The sequence below is a fragment of the Limulus polyphemus genome, unplaced genomic scaffold, assembly GCF_000517525.1.
Source record: "Limulus polyphemus unplaced genomic scaffold, Limulus_polyphemus-2.1.2 Scaffold107, whole genome shotgun sequence".
NCBI lineage: Eukaryota > Metazoa > Arthropoda > Merostomata > Xiphosura > Limulidae > Limulus > Limulus polyphemus.
Window position 1 is genome coordinate 40,111 of NW_013665717.1, and position 25,957 is coordinate 66,067.

General features: G+C 34.9%; 1 protein-coding gene across 1 annotated transcript in view; it reads right to left on the reverse strand.

Moving 5' to 3' along the window:
- Positions 1-25,957, reverse strand: part of LOC106470912 (tetratricopeptide repeat protein 28-like) — a 60,846-nt gene that overhangs the window by 29,126 nt on the left and 5,763 nt on the right. The window contains exons 3-7 of the mRNA XM_013931493.2: positions 24,495-24,607; positions 21,992-22,225; positions 20,043-20,251; positions 19,442-19,629; positions 17,110-17,292 (exon numbers count right to left, since the gene is read on the reverse strand). Coding sequence (XP_013786947.1) covers positions 17,110-17,292; positions 19,442-19,629; positions 20,043-20,251; positions 21,992-22,225; positions 24,495-24,607 — 927 coding nt within the window. The remainder of the gene's footprint in view (positions 1-17,109; positions 17,293-19,441; positions 19,630-20,042; positions 20,252-21,991; positions 22,226-24,494; positions 24,608-25,957) is intronic.

Genomic DNA, 25,957 nt, shown 5'->3' on the forward strand with positions numbered 1-25,957 from the left:
CGGTAAGAGTATAGTACGACATATATAGTAGATATTATTATTAGTTATATATATATATATATATATATATATATATATATATGCACGTTTGAATCACTCTGCATATCTGTTACGTAACCCCGTACACAGGCCGGAAAACGCTCCACTGTAGAAGCTAAAATGTCTGTTTATTTCAATATACGGGCCGGGTGTGGTTTAGTGCTTCAGGCTGCGAATCTAAGATTCTGGTGTTAATGCTGCGTTGTAAAAGTAACAGTTAATTATTTCACACCATGCGTGATGCTACTAGCATGACAGTTTCATGTGTACGTTATAAGAAGAAATTAAAGATTATTGCAAGTTATGCAATTGTTTCGAAATGTTGCTTTTGGTAATACGTATTTATGTTTTAGTTAATCATATCTTTAATTAATGAAGTTTCCTATGTACTTGAAAGTAATCATAAGGTTTGATGTGCTTTTCTCAAATTATTTTTTTAAGGATTTACTTGAATAAATAAGAAATGATAAGTCCATTATACTGTAGTTTTGACGAGATGTTATCGATTACACATTAAGATCAACGTCATAAAACTATAGTGATGACACGTTCCGATTGATAATTTACGAGAAATATTCATACGTGATACAAACGACTGCGAACATCCGATTCAGTCTCGAAGTTTGTTCCCTTTGTTGCAGATGATGGTCTGGTTAGTATTAATGTTCTAGCAAATGTATCACTTACAGCAGTTTGCAACAGATACCGTTATTTACCGATTTCCATCCACCAGATGGCTCTCCACATGAGTGAAACATCCAAAAACCAATGATGTTTGTTTTATCACAGCTTCGATTACTTGAGTTTCGTACAATGCATATTATACACTTAATCATGTATGATGATATAGGTATTAATAATAAATTAGCTACAAAATGACCATTATTGGTCAATAGTTTTTGGATAGATATGTGTGGTCTAATTTGTAATAATTGGTTACAGAGTAAATTGACCACTTTAGATTCCAGTATACATTTGTAGAAAACTATTTCCATATGACCAATGACACGAACTTTGATGAGTCGGTGGTATTTCAAGCTATACAAAAGTAGATATCTAAGCCATATCATGGTAAGCCTGCAACACAGTGGAGAACAAGCATCTATCCGAATTTCAAAGGGACAACTTTTTAAACTTGTTCAAATGTCTCTCATCAGCAGTAAAATTCTGAAGGACAATACAATCAAATATGATTAGCGCTAACTGTCGGTAGATGATCGAAGAAAAGAGAGAATTGTTTGTTGCTAATCGCAAAGCTACGCAATGGGCTATCTCTGCTGTGCCCACTACGAATATCGAAACATTGTAAGCCATCAGATTTACCGCTGAGCTACTAGTGGTGGGTGTGTGTGCAAGAGCCGATTGAGCGTATCTGTAAAGTGCAACATATATCAGTGTTTTTCAATTGATTTTTCCCTTCAAACATTGCAAGTATTTCACTGTCTCCAACAGAACATTAAAAACGTCAAATCAAAGCCGAAAATGTCCAAGAAACAACTCAAATGATGTTTGAAGTGCAAGATGTAGTCAAAGATGCTTCTCTAATGACGATAAAGAAAACATATGGTTTGTGTTCGATATAGCCACACAAGGCTGCCTTCGCTACCCGTTCATAATTTTGAAACTGGTAAGAAAAAGCAGCTAGTCAACAACACCTATCACAAACTCTTTGGCTAATGTAATAGAATAACGTAATTTGACCGTTGCTATGTTTTTGGAGACAACGAGTAGCGAAATGTGGGCTTTCCGATTCCCATTCCGATACGCAAACTACTAGAGCGCGCTCCTCTCAAAAAGTATGGAGAAAGCCACATGATGCATTTGGTTCCTTCTTGTGTTGTTCCGACTGTAGGAGGCGTTCTCGTACCAGGGGTTACAACCTCTACAGTGTACATGAAAGTTTTACTGATCATATCCGTTCCACAATGCTACTTTTACTGTGATGGACAAAGGCCTTTTCCAAGATTATAATGCAACAATCCATCACATTTTAATTGTCCACAACTGGAGCCTTCAGTAATCTGCCCTGCCCAGCAAGGTCACCACCATAATCCACGCCTCTACGAACAAGCTATAATTAAGCCTTGTGGGGCCGATGACACGCCTACTTCAGGCTACTGTTGTGGAGAAAGGTGACCGAACTCCATATTAGTTGAAGGTCCTAGTAAGTGGCCAGTCATTGTATGCATCTGTATAGTCACTGGAATTACAGATGTAATTGTGTATTTTCAATGATAAGCTGTAAAATACGAATTTTGTTATTATTTCTAAGTTATGCATTATCCATTATGTATGGCTAATAAAAGATTATTACAAGTAGAAAGTATCAAGTGAGAAGACTTCACGTTTAATTGTATAAATACATGTTTTTCACAGTGCTTTTAGGATAAGGAATAGAATCAAACACAGCCCCTGAAAAAAACATGCTTTTTATTGAATTTGTTAAAGAATATTGATGACCAGATCAGATCGAAAGATGAAATAGGCACTATTACGTCACCACACGTTCATCACAATATCTACATATTTACAACACATGGTTTCAGCACATATACATATCAAAATTCACATAAGCTAACATATTTTATTCATTGTTATCCCATAAAACCTATCTCTGATCAGGAACATTTTACACAGGATACAAACAGACAAACAGGCTCCATATACGTCACTAGGGGGAGGGGGAGGAATGTCTTTTCAAGGTTTGCAACATAGAAGACTTTAGAAAACAATAAAAAATGTTCACTAATAATCTTTTTATATATATATATATTTTGGACACAAGTAGCTATTATTCAAAAACTCAACAATTTTTATGATATATTATTCTTACGGTTTGAGCCAGTCACTGTATTTTCGTGTGCCATACAAACAACACATCTACGACCTACGACGCACGTCATCGCTGACCAGCTGCCACGTCTATAACGAATTCTCGTAAACTGTTTGAAATTGTACGAGTTTTTCCACAACCCATTTGTTCATCTGTTTCGAACGAACTAACAGATGATACTATCTTAGTGTTACTGTTTCGATACCCAAAATATCTCTAATATTGTTGTCCAGTTGTACCACATCGATGTTTGTGCTTCCATCATTGGCCGCATCTGCTAGCAGGCTGTCCAGTCGCGTGCCTGTCAGAAGTTGACTGCAGGTGGCACTCGTTTCAATTTCGTGTTTGGGTACGGGAAATATTTCGATGTAGCTGTGAACGAACTTAAATTTCTCCCTGCTTAGGCCTATCTGGTTTAATACGTCTGTCAGACGGAGGCAGTTACAGATCCTGCATAAAATAGATAAATAAAATCTGTCTGTAACATTAGAATTTACGCATGATGTTTCGAAAGAACAGCACAGAAAAAACATCAACCTGTCGAATTCTTACATATATCGATTTGTAACGTTTTTGGGCAACTGTCTTTAATCTTTTCTCAGAAATTTTATTTTATTTATCAGTTGAAGATAACCGATTTGTTTTTCATCCCAAAAGTTACTGGGGTTTATTTTTTTTCGTTAAAGGTATTTGTTACAATAATTTGCAGAGTAAAGCAGAATAATAAAACAAGTCAATTAATTTTTTATCCGTTTATCTCCATCCAAAAAAAATGGAATTTATCGACACGGAAAACCATTAACACACAGGTTATTAAGAAAATCATATTGAAATATGATTATCTGCTAGAGGAGGCCTTTTTGATCTCCTCAGATAAAGCAAAGTATAGCTAGAAATGAATAGTACTGTGAGGGACCGTACTAATTATACTAGTAGAGGGCGCCAGTAGCGATGCAGTCCTTGTCTATAGTCAGATACTGGGATGTTTATATTCTTCATGTTCTTTGTCGCGCCATGTTATCGTGCTTTCCGTTTGCTTCATAAACATAATATCTCCAAAATGGCTCAAACGACTTTTTGTGTGCCTAGAACTTCTAAGAAATGTGGTCATTCGTGGCCTTCAAATCTGGGATTGTCTAGAAGGTGGTTTCATACATTCAGATGAGCCCAGTGGAAACCAAATAAAGGACTTGTTGTTTGTCATGACCACTTTGTGTTTGACATCTATGTATTTGAAGCTAGCTATGGTAGGCCTATGTTTAATAATGTTTTCAATAACTCTGCTTTTCATTTAGAAATTTGTCTAATTATTCCCATTTTATAACCTTTTTATGTTCAGTCAAGTTTTAAAATTGTATTTTCAAAATACACCACCCACCACGTCACACTTAGCCAAGTTTAATCTAGAAAATTATTTTTATAGGCCTATGACTAGGCTTATGTAATGCATGATACCTGACAGAGACTAATATTTCAACAATACTTAAAAACGCTTCATCCAGCCAGTAGATGCCACACCCCAGGAAACTATCTTAAGCCTATAAATTATGCTAAGATTCCAATTTTTTCACATTTCTCAGTAATTTTAGTAAAACTGGTAAAATAAATGAGGAAAAAAGTGAAATTCATGTACCGCTCAAACAGGCTTATTGACTGAAGCATGTTGGTCCAGTGATGGGACCGCATCAATACTGGCGCCACCGTGCGTTTGCAGTTTCGCGCACGAACCCTCCTATACTTTTAGAGTTCCAACGAGACGTCGTTTTTACAAACAAAATGATGATGAAAACGTTGAAACTAAGGTAACTAACTATTTTTTTGTTTGTTGAGAAAATACGCAAATACGCTCGTGTTAATCAGACGCGTTAGTTATTATTATTATTATTACCAAATTTTTGTGTTTTGAGCACTGCGTTTACAGTGGAATAGATCCCGGCTCGTCACGATAGAAATGATAGCGCTAAACTGTTAATCAAACCCCGGATTTTAGCGTTGCAAGTCCGTAGACTTACCGCTGTCCCACCGGGGAGCTTTCATTCGACTATACAAAAAGTTGAAGGTAAATGCGATTCGTTTCAGTTACTGTTGCTCACATTTAAATTTACCCGTTATATTAACAAAACTAATCAAATTGTTCTTATATTCCCTATAGTATTTTTTTAAATTTACCTGAACCTGTCTACTAATGGTCAAAGGTATCACAGCAAAATGTACATTTTAGTGCAATGTCATACGAAATGTATATTCGGTTTAGACACAATAGAAGTCAGTTGGTTTTGAAGTATTAATATAAACCTAGTTGCTGGAATCATCAGCAGCTGTAGCACTTCTGGCGTACTTACGCCTTGCTGGTGTTGCCAGGCAACTGTAGGCGGAAAGTCGGGAGGTGAGGAGTGTCGCTCACCTCGAACAAGAAGTCGTCCTTTTCCTCAGTTTCGTTCTCAGAGTCTAGGGGAAGCCCTTCCCAGATGTCATAGCCTGTTTCCTTGGCATCTGAAAGGTAAACAATTATTTTTGAATAACATAAAAAAAAAAACTGGTATCTTTAAATAATTCATTTTTTTTTTTACAGAGATTGATTTAATAGCGGGTCTTGTAGTACAAGTTAAATAAACGCTGTAAAAATTCACGTTTTCTTTGTATGATTGATATATATATACATGTATTCCAGTTAGTACTTGCAACGACACTAACTAAAGCATACGGGATATGCTACCTGTATATCATACTTCTGACACAGACTTAGTGTAAACTTTTATACATTAGTCCGCACTAAACACGGGTGATTTATTTAAATACATTTTGAGCACTTTGAAGCGGGATAAACATTAATCACTACACATTGTTAATTATAAGTATGCCAGTTAACTAAACTAGAAAAGTTTTTCTTCTTCTTTCCTACCGTAACATTTATGGATGTTGAGATACCACAATTTCATTTTGACCTACATTTGTTATATATACAACCGTTATCGGGGATAATTGTAATTTACAACGAACTTTGGGATAATTTCCAAAGAAAATTCGAGTCCAACTAAACAGACTGAACGGAAACTTATGCGCACTGAGTTAAACGGTCAGGTCAAAGACCTATCTTCGAGATTCAGCAGCATCTCATCTCGAGCCTCAGACCTTTCGATCAATTGCCTAACGCTAACCATTAAGCCATATTCGACCCAGTTTCCAAATAATAAGAACCCATATTTTTAAGTTATTGGAGTATAGACAAAATAGACTACGTTGACTAATTTTGGTATATTCATTTACAACGAAGTAGATCAGTAATCAATTTTGACTCGTTAAATTTAATTTAAAAAGAAAAACAAAAGGGAATCCTCAATAGCCGCGGCACTTGAAATTCTTTTAGGCAGGACTGAAGTAAATTAATCTATGAGACTTTTGTTTCCCTTTTATTAGCTATATTTGTGTGCACCAGCAATACCAAACGTGGGGCGCTCGTATACCCGATTCGATTTTAATACTAATCAGGATCACTACCAACCAGCCTACCATCAAATTGAAATTCTTTTAAGCAGGATTACAATAAATTGATCTACGAGACCTTGGACGTGGTCAAATACATCAGTTGACAAGGGTTGGACCTCCTGAGTCCAAAACTATATTTAGATCTCAAATAGGTCAAGAGGTAACGGAGCTATGAGCTAAAAGTTTGTACTTGAAAAAAAGAAAAGAAACTAAGAGTTGTTCTAGGAGTCGCGACTAAAAATACAAAATGCTGAAACAGTTTACCAAGGCAAGAAGAAGATCCTTGGAACTTCCACGGTAGAACTAAACCACTCTCGGTTTCTCCAGTTGCATCGGCCAAGAAACCTGGACAATTAATAACATGCTCTAATAATATATCACACAAAAATATTGACAACGAGATAATGATTACACATTTCTAAATAACACTAGACAACGAGAGAATCAGATAATGATTACACACTTCTAAATAACACTAGACAACGAGAGGATCAGATAATGATTACACACTTCTAAATAACACTAGACAACGAGAGGATCAGATAATGATTACACATTTCTAAACAACACTAGACAACGAGATGATCAGATAATGATTACACACTTCTAAATAACACTAGACAACGAGAGGATCAGATAATGATTACACATTAGTAGTCTACATCTACATCTCGACGTGCTAAGTCGTAAAATGGTTTTCTTTAAAGGAAACATCCCTTTAAAACAAAGAACGCTTCAATCAAACCGCTAAAGAAAAATTCAAACATGTACTACTACTACTCGCTTCACAAATCAACTTGAAAAAAAACAAAAATAATTTAACGTAGTGATGTTTGTTTATTAATTTGACGAAACACTGTGTGTGTGTGTGCGTGTCTTGCTTTAGTTTTGTTTTAACTTTTTTCATATTTTACAATTTCAACTCGAACACTAACACTCACCTCGTAGGAACTTGGCCATGATGGACGACCTCGCCAGCTTTAGAGACGTGAGACCAGAATACGTGGCGATAGTAGGATCAGCGCCGTGGGACAACAACAAGCGCACTATTTCCACGTGATCGTTCTCCACAGCGTCATGGAGCGGTCTGAAAAACAAGAGGCCAATAGTGATTTAGAATACTCTGTATATTTCACATCCCAAATATTTTGAAGGCCTACTTAGCTTGTGTTGCAAATTATTAACAAGGAAGTAAAGAATGAGGTTATCAGGCAGTTTGAAACCTCAACACTTTTAAGGCCTACTTAGCTTTTACTGCAAATTATTATTAAGGAAGTAAAGAATGAGGTTTTCAGACAGTTTGAAACCTCAACACTTTTAAGGCCTACTTAGCTTTTACAGCAAATTATTATTAAGGAAGTAAATAATGAGTTTTTCAGACAGTTTGAAAACTACAAATGTTGTTTCCTAAATGTTCAAACCAACGTTTTCAGCATCAATGCCTAGCTCATATGGTATGATAAAAAGTAAGTTTATTAATGCAATATAAAAATTATTAACGAAAAGAACCGTGCTACAAAACTAGATGGTTTAACGATAATCTGCGGTAATCAGTTAACTTAAAATGTGGATAATAATCACAAATTACGCGTGAAATATTTAGCAATTTAAATACACAAACCATACTCTTAAACTGATATCAATGTAATTTGACCTGATAAAACCAGCAACGATCAAATTGTGAATCGGGCAAATTCAGTCCTTATTATATGCTTCTTAACTGTAAGTACTGTTACGTGGTCCCCCTTTTTAAAAAGTACGGCTAATAGTTAAGGTTTTTGTGGCTAGAGATGGGACTTGATAACTTTTATTTCCTTTGAATCTTACGTTTCTAATGGTGTTAGGCTGTTTCCAACAGAAGGTGTTCTGTGGTGATATATATACAATATACCTGATTCCTCCCGCTGCACTCGCACTGACATCAGCTCCATACTGCACAAGTGCGCTTGCTATCTCGAGGTTTCCGCGCGAGCAGGATTCATGTAGAGGAGTGTAGCCGGCATTATCTCGTGCGTTGACATCACAGTAATTAGTTTCTAGACAGTATAAAACCACTTCCTGTAAAAAAAGAAAGAAAGAATCTGCATATTTAAAATCTGCCAATAGAGTGGCTTTCCTGAACTGCTCACACAATTACAGATTAAATCTGCCAATAGAGTGACTTTCCTGAACTGCTCACACAATTACAGATTTCACAAATTAAAAAAACAAAACGTGACAGTGTATTTAACCCCTGAATTAATCCTATAAAACTTCGGTACAAATTTAAACAAACTATTTGATGTAAATCAAACCTTACTATTTACATGTAATTTAAATTATTAGCATGTAAAAAAAGCCAGTGTTACACACACTCGAACGAATACAACTTGTAACATACACAGGCTAGAAACAACAGAGTCTGTAATACACAGGAAACAACAAAACTTTTAATACACATACACTGGAAACAAGTAAACCTGTAACACACACACAGGAAACAACAAAACTTTTAATACACATACACTGGAAACAAGTAAATCTGTAACACACACACACTGGAAACAACAAAACTTTTAATACACATCCATTGTTTCCAGTGTGTGTGTTACAGGTTTACTTGTTTCCAGCAAAACTTTTAATACACATACATTGGAAACAAGTAAACCTGTAACACACACACTGGAAACAACAGAACCTATGATAGATACACTAAGAAAAGTATGATATCTAACACCAACATTAACGAGAATAAAAGCTGTGAAACATACACTAAGAAGTGGAAATCCTGCTCAAAATACATTAGAGGTTTTGTGATCTTATACGTGGATCATTTCAGCACTAATTTAGGCTTCTAGAATAATTGGCTTTATCAAGCAGTCAGAGAATTGAAACAGCAGCATATCCTGGACACACGACTAACTAACTCCATTAGTTCCGATACGAAAGTAGTAATATAAGATTGGTGTAAAATATTTTTGCAAGACGGGAACACTCACCGCGTAGCCTAACCTAGCCGCTCGATGAAGAATGGTCTCTCCCAAAGCTTTGTTTACCATGATACGTTTCATCTCCGGAGGAGCTCCATTGGAAAAGTCAAACGGCACCTGGTGCTGAAACAAGAAAAAGAAACATGGTTAAATACTTGTATTAGTAACGATGAGAAGAGAACACTTTCTGGGCGTCGGCAAAAACAAACTCTACGTTTCCTGTTAGATTTATTCTGAAATCAGTTTAGAAAACTGAAATGACACTAGGATTTTATTACAGCGGTTGAAATGTAATGGTAATATGGGCCGAAAAACCATAATTCCATTAATATTTAATACCTTCACTCTGTATAAAGCACACATTTTACTGATTTCTCTACTTCTCATCATCATTACTAGGATTTTATTACAGCGGTTGAAATGTAATGGTAATATGGGCCGAAAAACCATAATTCCATTAATATTTAATACCTTCACTCTGTATAAAGCACACATTTTACTGATTTCTCTACGTCTCATTAATATTTTAAAATAGTGTAAAAGCAAGTCACAGTTCTTCAAGACTCCCAAATCTTTTTTTTTCAAATTTTACTTATATTAACATAATTTATATTTGAACTATCGCATTTTCGAGCTCTTAAAATGTCTCTTGCTCGAACAAGTGCTTCTCCCGAAAGGCGAGAAGCTCGGGGTTACAAAAACAAATCTTCTTTAGCACAGAAACACCCGTAAACGTTCTTTTAGCTGATTAAATTTAATAGAACTTAAATAACTTTGTTTTATGCGTTCTGTTTTTTTGCCCGATTGTTACGTGTTTTTCTATATCGAACCCTATGACGGCATCGTGTTATGAAACATATGGTTCCTTTCTGTTGATGTTAACTTTTCGAAACTGATTGGTATTTCAGTGATGAAGTGTTATCTATTCAAATCATTAAGAAAATGAACTAAACATCTTTGTTGAAGCATATATAACACGCACTTCGACTGACCCACCCTTTGCTGGCCTCTCGGTTTAACAAGATTAGTCAGTTTGTGTTAGATCTAAATTATATATACTGCAGATCTACTTGATATGATCCATAAACACCACTCCCGTGATCTATAAGTGACAAGATGTCACGTGATCGCTCACGTTGCTATAGGTGTTTACAATCTGAAGTAGTCTGCAAGACCCTTTTTTCTTCTTCTCTGTCTTTGCAAGATAGGCCGATATTTTGATACCCCAGTATTTACGTGGCACACAAGGAACGATGTAATAATGCATTTTTTTTATTTATAGATAGAGATTTTAGGTGTGTGTGTATATATATATAAAAAAATACTGATATTTAATAATTCACGGATAGATAAGCAGTACATCATAATTATGGAGAGTTTACGTACACCAGATAGTATGGGCTTAGACAGAATCCAGATTCAGTTAGTCACGGATAGTCCTCACCCCGAACTTATATAAAAACCAGATAATGGACACTACGTGGTTATATCGAGTAGAAACTATTAAGCAAAGCATTAAGTAAAAGCGTTGTGTGTGTTACCCCTGAATACAAAAAATTGAAAGATAAGAAAAACTACGTGCATGAGGTGGTTATTTATACCTACACTCATAACATGAATGTTTTTCCAGGAGTAATATTTAGATGTGGCGCCTGTTTGTGTCTTGATTTATTTTTCTCAGTTTTTCCGTTATTTTTAAATAGTATTGTTAAACAACTGCTTGAAAGACTCACTTTTTCTCCGATCCCCTCGAAAGTGCCTTCTAACGGTGCTAAACGTGTTTGCTCCTTCAGTAAATCTTTCTTCAGAAGTTTTTGTATGCTTAGTGATTTTGATTTCTTTTTACGATGTGGCTTAGCAATCATGTCTAAACCCGACTTTAGTTTGCGTCGTCTTACTGTATGACAGCTGTATAATAGCCGCCGTTGCCTCCATATTAGGCTTAACTGAGAAACAACTTGATTATCTGAACACGGGGTTTTGTTGTCCGTTGCGTTTTTTAGCAACTCTTCATTTTCACTCTCTGGGTCAGATTTCCTCTGTTCCTCATAAAGTTTGGCCAGTAATCGCTTTCTGAGTTTCTTCTTAGCTTTGGCACAGACTCGCTTCGCTTCTTTACGGAACCCTTCTTCAAACTCTGCAGTTTTAAATTTCTTTGTCAAGGACTTGTCTGTAGAACCTAAAGTAATCAATGAAAAACTGTATTAAATATATAAGTAACTATTCTGTACTCTACTTTTTTTTTCTTTCAAATTATCTAATATAATTCTTTGCTTATTTTGGCGCAGATCTACACAATGCGCTCTGTCCATCGTGGGGAATGAAACCCCAGATACAGGCGCTGTATGTCCTTAAACGTACCGCTCTCTTACAGGGGACATCTAATACTAGATGTACTTCCGCAGGGTTCCCGAAAGTGTTCTGTTTCAAGAGTAAATAAAACCAAAATTAAGAGTAGAAAAGTATTTTTGTTTCTCGCTTTTGAAGTTCATATGTCATGCTGTGTTGTAACCTATAAAGTACATAATTATTTTCGTGATTCATGGCAAGCGCACGTTTTACTGATATCACGACAGTACAAACTGCAACGTTATGGATTCCTTATGTGACGCCATTTGAGTGTCTACTGACTAACTGACAAACAACACACTACTGTATAGTGGTGCGAATGTTTAAAACAGGTGACCCCTCCAGGCAGCCTTCGGCCCCTTACTGAGAAATAAATTAATACACTTTACGTAGCACGTAAATGACATGTAGTCTTTTTTCGAAACTGTAAAAGTGTTTTATAGTGCCTTCCGTTGCTGAAAACCTATACATTTTCTCTGTGCTATTTTACTTCATCCTTTCACTTGTTTTAAATACATATCAACCATGTTGAAAGTTAAGCTATTAATTAATTCCTGTCTTAATTAGTTGCAACTTAATATGATACTTCTTGCGAACAAATTTTTTTGTGGCTGTAAGTTAAACATTTGAATCATAATTAAAACTGTAAATAAACTCAGTTCCTTTTTCAGTTGTTTAAGGGTTGATATTCCAAATTGAAAACTCTTGTTCATAGACACAACAAAGTAAAATTCTCTATTGGTTTCACGTGGAGCCACTATTTTTCACACACTGAGGTGCTAAAACGATGCTACAAGAAAATTGTACCTGAACGGTTTCGGTGTTTTGTTTTTACGTGCCCTGGTTTTTTCAAGTCCTCAAAATGATTCTCTGGTTCACTCCCACGACTGGTTTTTGAAGTATCTTCCTCTGCAAGTAAGAAACAAAATAAAGAATGGTTTAACGGGTATTTATTCCTCACACAGCACTAAGTATATTTATTGATTTCAAGTTAATACCTTAAAAAAAGAACATACTACAAATAAGAAGATATCCAAACTTTCTAAGAATTTGGAATGTTTTAATTAAGCAACTAAGCCTAAAATAAGTCGCGTCAAACAACTTAAACAAACAAAAACAGTTATATTTCCGCGAACGACAAGATACATTCTATCACCGTGCGGTTTACAAATTGATTTTTTAGTGGGTGCTGACAACCAATAGGCAAAATCCTTTCGTAAGTCACAGACCTTTTAAACATTTGACGCAGATTCTTTGAACTGTGTATTAAGTAATTTACTCTAGCACGCAAACTCATCGACTTATTTTATAATAACTTTTGATTAAAGTAAACTACCCACAGAGATCAGTGTTGAAAACTAACCTAGTGAATAATGTACCTAATTTAATATAGTGTTTAACTGGGAGTATGTAAACTTTAACTTTCCTGTTAACAAAAAAATACTAACATGGCAACCGTTAATTATGTTTGTTTTAAGCGATTGCTGTTTTTATTTTATTTTTTGTTTAACTTTCAGAAGGCTTTGGACCAAAACGTACCACGTTAGTAAAAACTGTATTTTTGAAGAATATGGTTGCTTTTTTACTTAAATTGATCTCAACGCCTCCTGGAAATGAGATGATAATTTAAATTTAGCTGCCGAATTGCAGTTATACTTTATAACAGAAATTAACTATGCTCTAAACATATCGAAGGCGGGCGAGTTTCATATCAATGGTAATAAAATCAAACCGACTATATGTACCTAACTGGGCAGAGTTAATGATGGAATATCAGTGTATAATAGAGGTTACAGTTTAAAAATAAAAATCATTGAAACATACTCCGAGACAAGCAATAAACAAGTGCAATTCGTGTTTATGAAACACCTATGCCACCATTAATATTACGTGCTTAAGACCCCCCCCCCTCCTCATTTGATGATGTAATACCTGTCCACAAGACCGCAGAAGATTTTATATGTACCAGTGATCTTGTGACCTTAACCTTTGACCCCTGACCAAACGTTAATCACGTGTAAAACGTTGTATGTAGTACCTGTTGTACAATTTTGGTCAAAATCATTCCATTAAATCTTAATATATCCCGTTCACAAGATCGGGACAGGCGGATGTACAGGGACAAATCAAAATGTCTCACTTTAGGATGTTTCGCAGTGGGAGCAAAAAAACTAGCTGATGGAATTACTAAAAATTTGTAACTCGTACGATGAGTTCGCTTATAGCTTAACGTTAGAAAACTGTCAAAAATACAATACCATCCAATAGACAGAAACTTGGCGTTAATATTTGATGAATATTTGTGCGAAAATCAGTAAAACCAATTCTAAAATAAACTTATCTTACCCTGGGAAGTAGCAGGAGCTGTTCCATCAGTGGAGCTAGAAGATGTGATCTGGCAACGGAAAAAAAAACGGAAATTTATAATAACAAGTACTGAAACTAAAACGAAAACATTTTTATAAATGCACAAAACACGTAGTCAATTAATTTCCAAATTCACAAATAAACCATTTCGCAATTATTACTTGGGGTGTGTGGAAATGGTTACGGAATCTAGAGGCACCAGCCAAGTTAAAATAATGGAGTAACACTGCTGTGAGTCTATCTATATACAGGACCGAACTTTTGGTATTTTTTCTAGAAAAAATACCAAAAGTTCGGTCCTGTATATAGACTCACAGCGGTGTTACTCCATTATTTTAACATAAGAATAGTGGCAGTCCAGCATTTGGAACAATTGTGGCAATAGCCCGGGGTATTGCCACAATTGTTTCAAATGCTGGAATGCCACTATTCTTATGTTAAAATAATGGAGTAACACTGCTGTGAGTCTATATACAGGGCCGAACTTTTGGTATTTTTTCTGGGGTATTGCCACAATTGTTTCAAATGCTGGAATGCCACTATTCTTATGTTAAAATAATGGAGTAACACCGCTGTGAGTCTATATACAGGACCGAACTTTTGGTATTTTTTCTGGGGTATTGCCACAATTGTTACAAATGCTGGAATGCCACTATTCTTATGTTTCTGAAAATATCTAAACACTCTTGTAACACATTCAAAAACAGCAGCTTCACATCTGTTTTAGAAGAAACGAATCATCAACAAGTGGTACAATTATTGTTATTTTCCTCGTTGTGGAAGCACAATATGACGTAAGGCGGGAAACACATACACATGTATATAAATATATATTGGTTTGGACTAGTGAATGCATCTGGTATGACATCTGTAGGGTGTATAGTAACCGAAAAGCATTATTCAAACGTTTTAGTGGCTAATAACATCCCACATCCACATGGTAGTAGATGGAAAATATTAAGTCGATGGGTGATCTAGAGAAAAAATTAGTGATATCCGACAGTATTGGCTAAAGCTTATAGCTTTTTTAAAGGCATTTTTAAAAATTAGATAACATATGACATACATTAATGTAAAATATGTATATATATTACTTCGTTCTTTTGATATCGCATATTTATTAGCTAACCCTTTTATTTTAACTTGGCTGTTTTTTAGAATTAATTTTTTTTTAAATCAGTGTTTATGAAACTCAAATTACATTGCAACTTTTATAGAAGAAAACTATATTTATCTAAATACTACTAAAACTCTGAGATTGTTTGTTTGTGTGCTTGTCTGTAATTAAATACAGCAAAAACGGCGCACAATAGCGCCATATTTGTAATGAAATGAGAATAGAAACAGAATAAAACAAGTTTCGTTAAAATCGGGCCACGGGTTACCGAGTTAGCCCCGTTTTGCGGGTCACTTTTATGAAAATTTCTAGATGAATTTAGGTACACTAGATGGCGCCACATATCGGTTTACCTATCTATCTATTCGTATTTCACCTAATGAATCACTTTAAAATATCCTCTATACAACAATATATGCACAATAGCAATTAAATGATGAGATGAAAATGTGTTATAACGGCGCGTAGAAAGAAGAAAAATAAAATGGACCTAAAATATTATTGACTATTTGCAAATAGTAACTATGGAGACGAGATTATAAAATAAAAACCATGTCCAGAACAACAACAAAATTTTATAAACGAAAACCTCTCGTTGAGTATTGGCTATTATATTATTTCCCTGTCAATGTTCCCATCTTCATTAACAGGCGTAAGATCACAAAAACAAGATCTTGAAAAATCTATCTATCTATGTATTATTAAAACTCTGAGATTGTTTGTTTGCTTACTTTCTCAGTCAAAAAATCATTCACACTACCGTTCGCGCTCTTTACGAAACTTCATCGGGGCCACAAGTTACCGAATTAGCGCCGTTTTTCGGGTCACTTTTATGAAAATTTCTAGCATGAGTAATTTTCCATCACACTACCGTTCGCGCTCTTCACGAAACTTCTCTGTTCAAATCTATTTCCTTGTCAATGTTCCCATCTTCATTAAAAGGCGTAAGATGACAAAAACAAGATCTTGAAGAATTTCTCAATAATGTGCCTTGGTTATGATAGGTAATTCGAAGAAAAAATAAAGTGTTACTGTTTCTTATTTGCAGAAGGTTTAAGACGAAAGACCACAACATAATGAACTAATTCATCACAATACCTGAAAACCCTGACTTCACTTTTTTGAAAAATGAAATGGTCTTTACTTTTACTCCCGATCAACAATCAAATATCTTTTCTTGAATTATGAATAACATGAATGGATTGAAATATTTAAGTAAATTATCCCAAAATAAACCTTCATTTCGGTGCAAGATTGAAATTAGCTTGAATTCTTCATAACCTCTGAATAGTGTGTGACCCAACGGGTCAAAGGTTGTCTAGTAACTCCTAAAACCTGTAAGCAGTTTTTACGACACTAAACAAAATACTGTAAAGTTTGCTTAGCTGTTTCCGCATTCAAAAATGAGAAATGTATATATATATATATATATATATGTCAATTTGACTACAAGCCACCTGTGGTCCATCTTTAATCCAGTGACCTTTATGGTGAAAATATAAAAGTACTTTAGTGAAAATAAAATCAGTTATTCTGAAGAGAGGATTTCACGTCTTTCCTCTGAAAGCCTACGTCATTGTTTCCAAGAGGTACGTTTATTCTAAAACAAAGTTTGTCTGATTCTTCAGTAATCCTCAATTTTTCCAACAAATTTAGTAAACATCAATCAATTTTTCGAAATTAAACAACCGATCTAACGTACACACATACACTTGACAAATATAACTCCCTTCCTTGCCTTGAACGGCGATTTATTAAACATAATTCAAAACATGTTAGGAAAAGTTCAAAGCGTAAAGTCTGTGGGTTATATTCAATATTAACAACTTTTCTTCAATTAAAGAAGAAGGGCGGTGTATAGACTATATAATTTGTCACTGTAATGTTTCATAGATTTCTACGTGGAAAGTAAATTGTAAACAGTGCTTCTGTATACCATTTTTTCTTACCACAAAACACTTTTCCTAAATTGCTTAAAGCGATTCCTCGAAGGGGTTCGTTGTGTGTTCTCAAAGACAGGATATTCTTTACAACTAAAAAGATCATGGATCTTTCTAAATCCGGCTTAGGGGAAATGGAGAAGTATGCAAATCCCATGTTGAAACACGCTACTGACAGACCCCACAAGTCCCCTAAAAGAAAAACAAAATACATGTATGTTGAGAATGTAAGACAATGTTATCCTAGTGATATGTGTTATTCTCTGAATAATGACGAGGTAACTTATCAACCTGAGATGAGCAATGAATATAAGAGTACTTTTGTCAGTGCTGATAGGTAGAATACAAAAGAAGCAAACTGAAAGAACGAATCTCGTGAAATCAAAAAATAATAATAAAATCAGCAATTGAATTCGTGAAAAACAGAATATAAATGTTTTATTATAACAATTGTAATTCCAAATAAGCATTCATTTGTCTAATGATGTCATTACATGAAATTTTAGAAACTGTATTTATTCTTAGTCTTACATAGTAGGATATTTTTGAGTACTTTCTATTAAAAGGGTCAACCATTAAATTCTTTTTACTTTCGTTGAAATTAAATCAATCTAAACAATACTTTACTGAAGTAATTATATCAAAAATTAACCTAAAAGTCAAGAACTTTGCTGAATTTCATTCAACTAACTATTCTAAGGCCCGGCATGGCCAGGTGGTTGAGGCGCACGACTCGCAATCTGAGGGTCGCGGGTTCGAATCCCCGTCCTACCAAACATGCTCGCCCTTTCAGCCGTGGGGGCGTTATAATGTGACGGTCAATCCCATTATTCGTTGGTAAAAGAGTAACCCAAGAGTTGGCGGTTGGTGGAGATGACTAACTGCCTTCCCTTTAGTCTTACACTGCTAAATTAGGGACGGCCTTATTTTTTGTATTTGCGCCCTCGTGTAGCTTTACGCGAAATTCAAAACAAACTATTCTAAGTTGTTGTTTTTCCATTTGCTGCAAATTCGTTGTTTATAACTTTTAAATTCCTGCAAAAGGTTATTGTGAATTACTAAATAACCTAAAATTCACTCATCTGACACCTACACTCATCTTGTTATATCATTATCATTTGTTTGTTGTTAAACTTAAAACTGCAGGATATGCCACTTGTAATATGTCAGCAGCAGCAGAAATCACACATCGAATTTTAGCGTTATAAACCCTCTAGCCAATCGCTAAGCCAACAGGGGGGGAGCCTTTCAGTTTGTAAAACAATATTGATTCCTGCGAGAGAATTAGTTATTTATGCTTTAATACAGCTAGTGCAAAAGCTAGTTACAAATCAAAACTTGAACCCCCCCCCCCTGGTGGATCAGTGGTAAGTTACGGACATACGACGCTAGAAATAGATTCGATACTTCACTGTGGACAGAACTCAGATAGCCTATTATGTAGCTTTGCTTTAAAACAACAACAAATCAAAACTTATATCATAGGGAACGTTCAAATATCTAGCACAAAAAAATGTGTGGTGAAATACTGTATACATTGAATTCAACCAATCTTTCATTTTATTATTTATGTATTACTTTGAAAAAGCGAAACAAAATATCATTACAAACTAGAACAGATAGATATTTTCCCCTAGGAATTAAATTGGTAAAAACTATCTATCATCAGGGATTTCTATTATACATCGCTAGATAAGAAGTTCCTGCCATCTGTTGGCCGATTTGTAAGTGCGCCTTTCTTCCAAAAATTATCAAAACACTTTCAAACTCTTACATTTCATCTTCTGCACCACTATTCACATCAGCCTTTATTGATTTCTTAACGAATAGCCCACATAACACATGTGCTAACTACAGAGTTTGTTTATTTAAACTGAAGATATTGAAAGAAGTTATCTTCAGTCTGCATACAACTTTAATGAAAACTTATACTTATGGAACGTATTATTTGACTTTTACACATCAAAAACGATATCAGTAAAAAAAAAAAAAAAGTATCGAATAAACACTCGCCATGTACAAATCCAAGAATAACTGGAAGTCAATTCTAAAGATGCAAATTTACATTTGTATATGGCACTTTTTGTTAACACTAAATTCCTAAATAAATTGTATATTATTTTTAAAAGTTCATAAAGAATTCTCCTTCAATTATTCTAGTGGCTCGTTAATGCGGAACACATGAATTCTTAATCTTTTAACACGATGTAAAATTTGCACCTACAGAATTCAGAAACTTGAAAATTATCTTTTAATAATGGACTTCTTATAGTCGTGTTCATTTAAATTTCTTAAGAGTATAATTACAAGAACATCAGGTCTAACTAACAAATAAACTGACCTCTTTGAAATGCAAAAGCCATGTGACGAGATTGATGCTTTATGGCATCAGAAATTCTTCCTTCAGATCTGTACACATTTCCAAGATCTGTAGCCCGGTCATATTCGGCCACTTTATCTCCTAGACTTTGAGCCAGACGGATAGATTCTCTCAAATGATGCTTAGCAGGTCCCCACTGAGCTGCGGAGCTGTAAACGTAACAGCGTCTTATTAATTTTGTCCATTTCTTTACTTAATCATGGGAATTGCACTAATGATTTGTTTGTTTGTTTGTAATTAAGCACAAAGCTCCACAATGGGCTATCTGTGCCCACCACGGGCATCGAAACCCAGATTCTAGCGTTGTAAGTCCGCAGACATACCGCTGTGCCACTGGGGGGGGGGCTGCACTAATCAAGTAGCAGAGTGAAATAAATAATTCTAAAATGGAAGTGGTCTTGACGTATTTTTTCTCGCGTCATAAATGACTTCTAACGTTTCAGGTATAGTAAGATTCAGCAAAGCAATATCTTTATTGTTATTAATATAACTTGTGTTTTAAAAGCTTGTATTTGCATTTATGAAGAGTTATGTCATCATACATTGTAGAATAATTACTAACCGGCAGGCATTTCCAAGTTTCTGTAATAAAAATCCTTTGTTTTTCATACTCAGGTTTTTCTTATGAAGCAGGGGATCTAAAAATTCATTGATGGCATAATTCAAATTTCCTTTGGCCAATAGCCAATCTGCATGATGAATAAGCGCCATCTGGTGGTCATCATCATTATTAGACTTTTCTGCTACACATTTTGCTTCGTCAAGGTATTTCTGATGGACAATAAGAAATAATACAACTTTAGATTAGAATCAATAAACAATATTGAGAATGGAGATGTTGTGCAAAATAACGTATAATACCAACGTGTAGGTAGGAATGACTGATTTTGATTATGTTAAAGATCAGATCAGTACAAAAAACTTACTTAAAAACAAGGATTTTCTTCAAGAAAACTTAATTTGAATAGAAGGATCTTGTTTGTTTTTTTTTCTCAATCAGAATTCCCTTCTCTCTTACATATCTTTGTCTTCGCTTTTGTTTTTCTGTTAAAACCACTAAGGATTAAGAACAATTTGAACTAACAAGGATATTGAATAGCGAAGTGATTTTTTTTCTAATCATTTATTCAAATGTGCTGATTGTAAACTAACAGTACTAACCGATTTTTAGAGTTAGGTCTTTATGTTTGGAAATTCAAACCTTTACTTTATATACGTCTTTGGTTTTAGCACATACCTCAAATTCTATGCTTACGACTAGTTAGTTAATTAGTTTCCAATGGCTGTAATATACCTGCTTGCTTTCACTTATAAAGTTGCATTAGTAAATAGAACTATAGATCAAATAAGAAAGCTAAATTTAGAATTCATGGCACTTGTGTAGAATGTTAAAATAATAAATATGACACTTATGTCTTGCAAGTTCACTGCTGATGATGGCATGGTAAACGTCAAAACATGTAGAGTCCACATTTTAGAAATGTGTTTAATTGTGTATCGATTTTAACGTTATGTGTTATTTATTTATTATTTATGACTATCCTGGTTTCTTATAATGTCACTTACAACTAAACAATTTCCACAGCCTAGTTCTTTTGTTGTTGTTTTTAGTCTGGAATGACTTTTTTTAAGTACTGTTACAGCCAGTGGAAAAGTGCATCTGTTTCCCATCATTACTATTGTTTTCTTATTCACCCACTGCATCAGTTTAGCGTACTAATCTTTGGATGTATATTCAGGGCTTAGACTATTTTCAGAAAAGTAACACTGGGTGTTGATTCCAAGAAATGGGGTGAATAATTATTTACATTGAACATTATTAGGACACCATTTGAAGCCACTCCTGTATGTCAGTATCTCTTCAGCGCTTTCTTGTAGCTTTACTTTTTTTTCTAGATTATCCACAACAACCAACCAAGTGCCGCGCACTTCATTAATACAACCGCGCACATCCTCAGTACTGGTGAGGAGTTTCAACACGTTGACGGCCTTAATGACCCCGGCAGTTGATAGGCCTAAAGCCCAAATAACCAACTGGTAACACTGCGAAACGGCCTAATGATTCAATAGGGCCAATGGTCTAAAAATACCCCCCCCCCCTAAAAATAAACTGGTAGCGCATATCCGCACACTGCCTTGATACTGGTGCATATGAAAAAATTTATTCCGCACATTGATTGGGAACATTAGTTGTGACATTTAAGCATAATGTAATAAGTGCTAATACCATCACTGTACCATATACGAGTGATAGAGACAAAACAAATATGTATTAAAAAAACACCAATATCTTTAATAGATGTGCATGCATAACATACAAATTTAATATAATATTTTAACTAACATCGTAAATATTTCTTAGTGTATTACGCTTTTGCTCTGTCACATCTCCGATATGTATGAACAAAGCATGAAATAAAAATCTACGGAATATCTTAAAGTGCTCGAGTTTTGTATGGCATTAAATGTCCCGTGGGTTGATTTCGTAGTCAAAAAAGTGATTTCCTTTACCTTTGCTTCTTCTAGAGCTCCTTGGTACCTGCAAACAAGAAAACAGCATATGCAGGCCTGGAATAGTGAGTTATATGCTGTAGTTATAGCTACTTGAGCATCAAGATAATATGTTGTTGTTGATTGATGTAAATCTTTAGCAAGTTGATACATCTCCTCAGCTATTGTTCTTGCCTTAGTGAATGTTTCTAAGGACATTGCTACATGTTGACGAAGTCCAAGATATTCCAGTCGCTAGTAATTAAAAAATAAATCACCATTTGTTTTAGAAAATTCGACTTGAAATTAAGACAAATTATATATATATATCATGGAAGTAAACCAAATATAAATGTTTATTGAAAACACTTCATTATTTATTAAATTCATCTGTAAAATATCTACGTATAATCTAATCCTAATGTCATTCAACCTTCAAACAAGGTGTAACAACTTCTACATTTTCTTTGTAAAATAAAATGTTACTTCGGCTTGTAAACCATGATATTCTCATACAATAATAATGTAAATCGACAATTATTTGTGCAAGGTAATAAACATAAATCCTTACCAGTTAGAAATATTACAAATTCTAGTTCACAATTAATGGTTTTCAAATACAAAGTAGTTAAACTAATACGGAAACAAGTACCCATAGACATTTCACTAAATTGTTTCTAAGTTATCGAATTTTATTTATTTGAGGAATTGTTTGTTTTTGAATTTCGCGCAAAACTTCACGAGGGCTATCTGCGCTAGCCGTCCCTAATTTAGCAGTGTAAGACTAGAGAGAAAGCAGCTAGTCATCACTTGGACTAATCTTTTACCAACAAATAGTGGGATTGACCGTCACATTATAACGCCCCCACGGCTCAAAGGACGAGCATGTTTGGTGGGACGGGGATTCGAACCCGCGGCCCTCAGATTGCGAGTCGAGCGCCCTAACCACCTGGCCATGCCGGGCCCTTAAGAAATTGATGCTAGATTATTTAAGAAAATCAAAATTTCATTAACAATCAAATAAACGTTGTTGATGAAAGCAAGAACGTGAGATAAAATATTTAACGTTAATTTGAGCAAATATTTAAAATAATTTAACAGTTCTGCTGTCCTGTTAATCTCAACAACGTTTATTTACCTCGTATGCTATAAGAAACTGTAATGCTTACTCAGTTAGTCTTTCATTTTTATAATACCTGTGAGAAAGCGTAGCTTAAATGTCGTGCGTGAAAATGATAGAATAAGGAAAATACAAGCAAATGGCATGAAAATTACAGCAAATATTTTGCGGGTCGCGGTTAGTATATACAGTTTCGAACACTCTCCAGTTTATTTATTTTTTATTGTTGTTGTTCCGAAAATTACAAATGCTTCTTTGTGTTAAGTAGTAAGAAACCTAAAACTTTCGAAAACGTCATATACTTATGATAGCATTTTCCATTTGAGAAATGTCACAAAAACGTAATTATGAATGGTATTTATGTCCATACTTATGTAAACTAGAAAGGAAGAAATTACTAGTTTTCTTTCTTCTGTTTCCGTATGATGGGTTAACTTCCAAAGACATATAACGCAGACCTGTAGGAGAAAGGACTAACGTGTGAACACCGTTCACACCATGAGAATTATACACGGAAAAAAGCCCTTTTGTGAGCATTCACCTATTACTAAGGGTTAATCGCACTGTATTTGAACGGACTGCAAATGGTAATACAATGTCATATAATTGCAAGTGCGAGACGTTGGACCACAAACGTTTACTACCTAAATATTTGGTTCAGGACGAAAGAATCCAAGAATCCCAACCCAAAAAAGTGACTGTTAAAAGGTGAAAATGATATAGTCAATGGCGCACAAGATAATTCATAAAGTAGGGGCATAAACCACCAGTGCACAGGCTGTTCCCCATAAACACTGGTGAGAGAAAGAAAACGTGCAGAAAACTGTATTTAAAAGATTTTGCAAGAAAAGGATTGAAAGTGGATACAACATTAATCATAAGTCTGAGTATACTTGAACGAGCAAGATAAGGGATGGGCAACTTGCAATTGGGCATAAAATGTAAATAAAGTTCCTTGTTGGGTTATAATTTTATCTTCACACCGAGCAGCTATATTAGAATAAAAACTTTCATACCAGTGTTTCTATGAACCAAGGAGAATGAAATCGTGTTCCTGATATCCTCTTTCCCGACATATCAGTGAAACCACTTAGCTGCATACCCACGAACTTTTCTACACATGATATGTATAAAACGGTCTTTGACATCGACATTCACTGCAGCAGAAAGTGAGTGGGAAGTATATCAAGATGTATCGTCAACTTTAAGACTCTCCGTCCTACATCTAAGCGTGCTACAATGGAAATTACAGCAACAAATAATAATGTGTAATCATGGTCATCAGACTCAGCACGATCAATCACGACCAAAAACAGCGTTCTTATAAAATGCGATTAACCCGCCGCTTAAATTTTATTAATTACGTAGAATGTTGAAGAACATCTTATTCAAACATCCACTTACTTTCTGAACTGACAAATCATCTTTCTGTTCCAAAAGTTTATCAAGAACGATTGCTAAAGCTGGTAAGTTTGTGTTGAGTAGATCTTGCAGTATAACTGTTTCGTTTGACGTGCCTGTAAAAAAAAAGTGAAAACATAAACCAAAAGCATGTTATTTCCAGCTATCGTTAATAAAATGTAAAAGAATAAATTGTCTCTAGTAAAAAAGAAAGTATTCTACGTGGCAAAATACTAATTTCACTCGTCTTTGAATCAAGCCCAGCGTCAGGTTTTTTGTGGCCTGGTGCAGAGATTTAAATTAAACCCTTTAAATCTTAGTTCACTTTTATAGTAAACATAAAAAGGACAAGATATTTAAAAAAAATCAAATGTAGAATTGATCAAATATAATAATTCTATAACACATAAAAATTACGAGGACCCTAGCGTTTGGGGGCTCTGTTACAGTACACCCTTTGTATCGCTCCTGGCGCTATTACTGCTGTCAATAATTTTGGAGCCTGATTATCAGAAAAATTCAAGGTCAGTTTTTGAAACCCATCAGACGTAATATAAAAGTGTCATTTTAGTACAAAATTACAATAATACTACAATGGAAATAAATAGACCTAAAATATATAAAGAGTTAAGCAAATACATACATATATATAACAAAAAAAGAGAAGGATTAATGGACGAAAATTTCATCTTATTAAAAAAAAAAACCTACTAAAGTATAATTCATACAGTCGTATTTTCCCTTTAAAACTCAAGTTTATCCAAGTATGGTTATAAGATTGTCCACATATTTTGGGTTACTATAAAAATGGACATATCTTTATTACAGTGTATTCAGACGACCGTATAATCATATATCCATCACAAGCAGATGTAATCATAACAGGTAGTTAGGGTTCCAAAACTTTCTCAGCACAATTCCCCCCAGAAAATTTCGCTGACTGATGAAGCTAAGGATATTGGGTATTTACCCCCCCCCCCCTCCGACATTTTTCTGTGGCTCCCTGAGTTAGTAGATGACCGCGTGATCACAACCAAGTGGGAGGTAGATTCCAATCAATTATATTTTAGTATTAATAATGTCAATTAACACAATAAAGGATTTAATAAAAAATGCGTTTAAATTCGAAACGTGCACTGCAGTGGAGGTATTTGGAAAGTTTATCAAGATGTGTCGTCAATTTAAGCCTCTCTTTCTCTCTCTCTGGAGATTGCACGTGTTAACTGCAGAGATCCGCGTGAGTTGATTAATGTGCTTGCTTGTTGTCTGTGAAACCGTTTCACTTTTCCTGAAGGAGTCGCCCCCCAGTGGCACAGCGGCATATCTGCGGACTTATAACGCTAGAAACCGAGTTTCGATACCCGTGGTGGCCAGAGCACAGATAGCCCTTCGTGTAGCTTTGTGCTTAACTACAAACAAAAACCTGAAAGAATTTTTATTTGATCTTCCAAAAACCTTATATAATT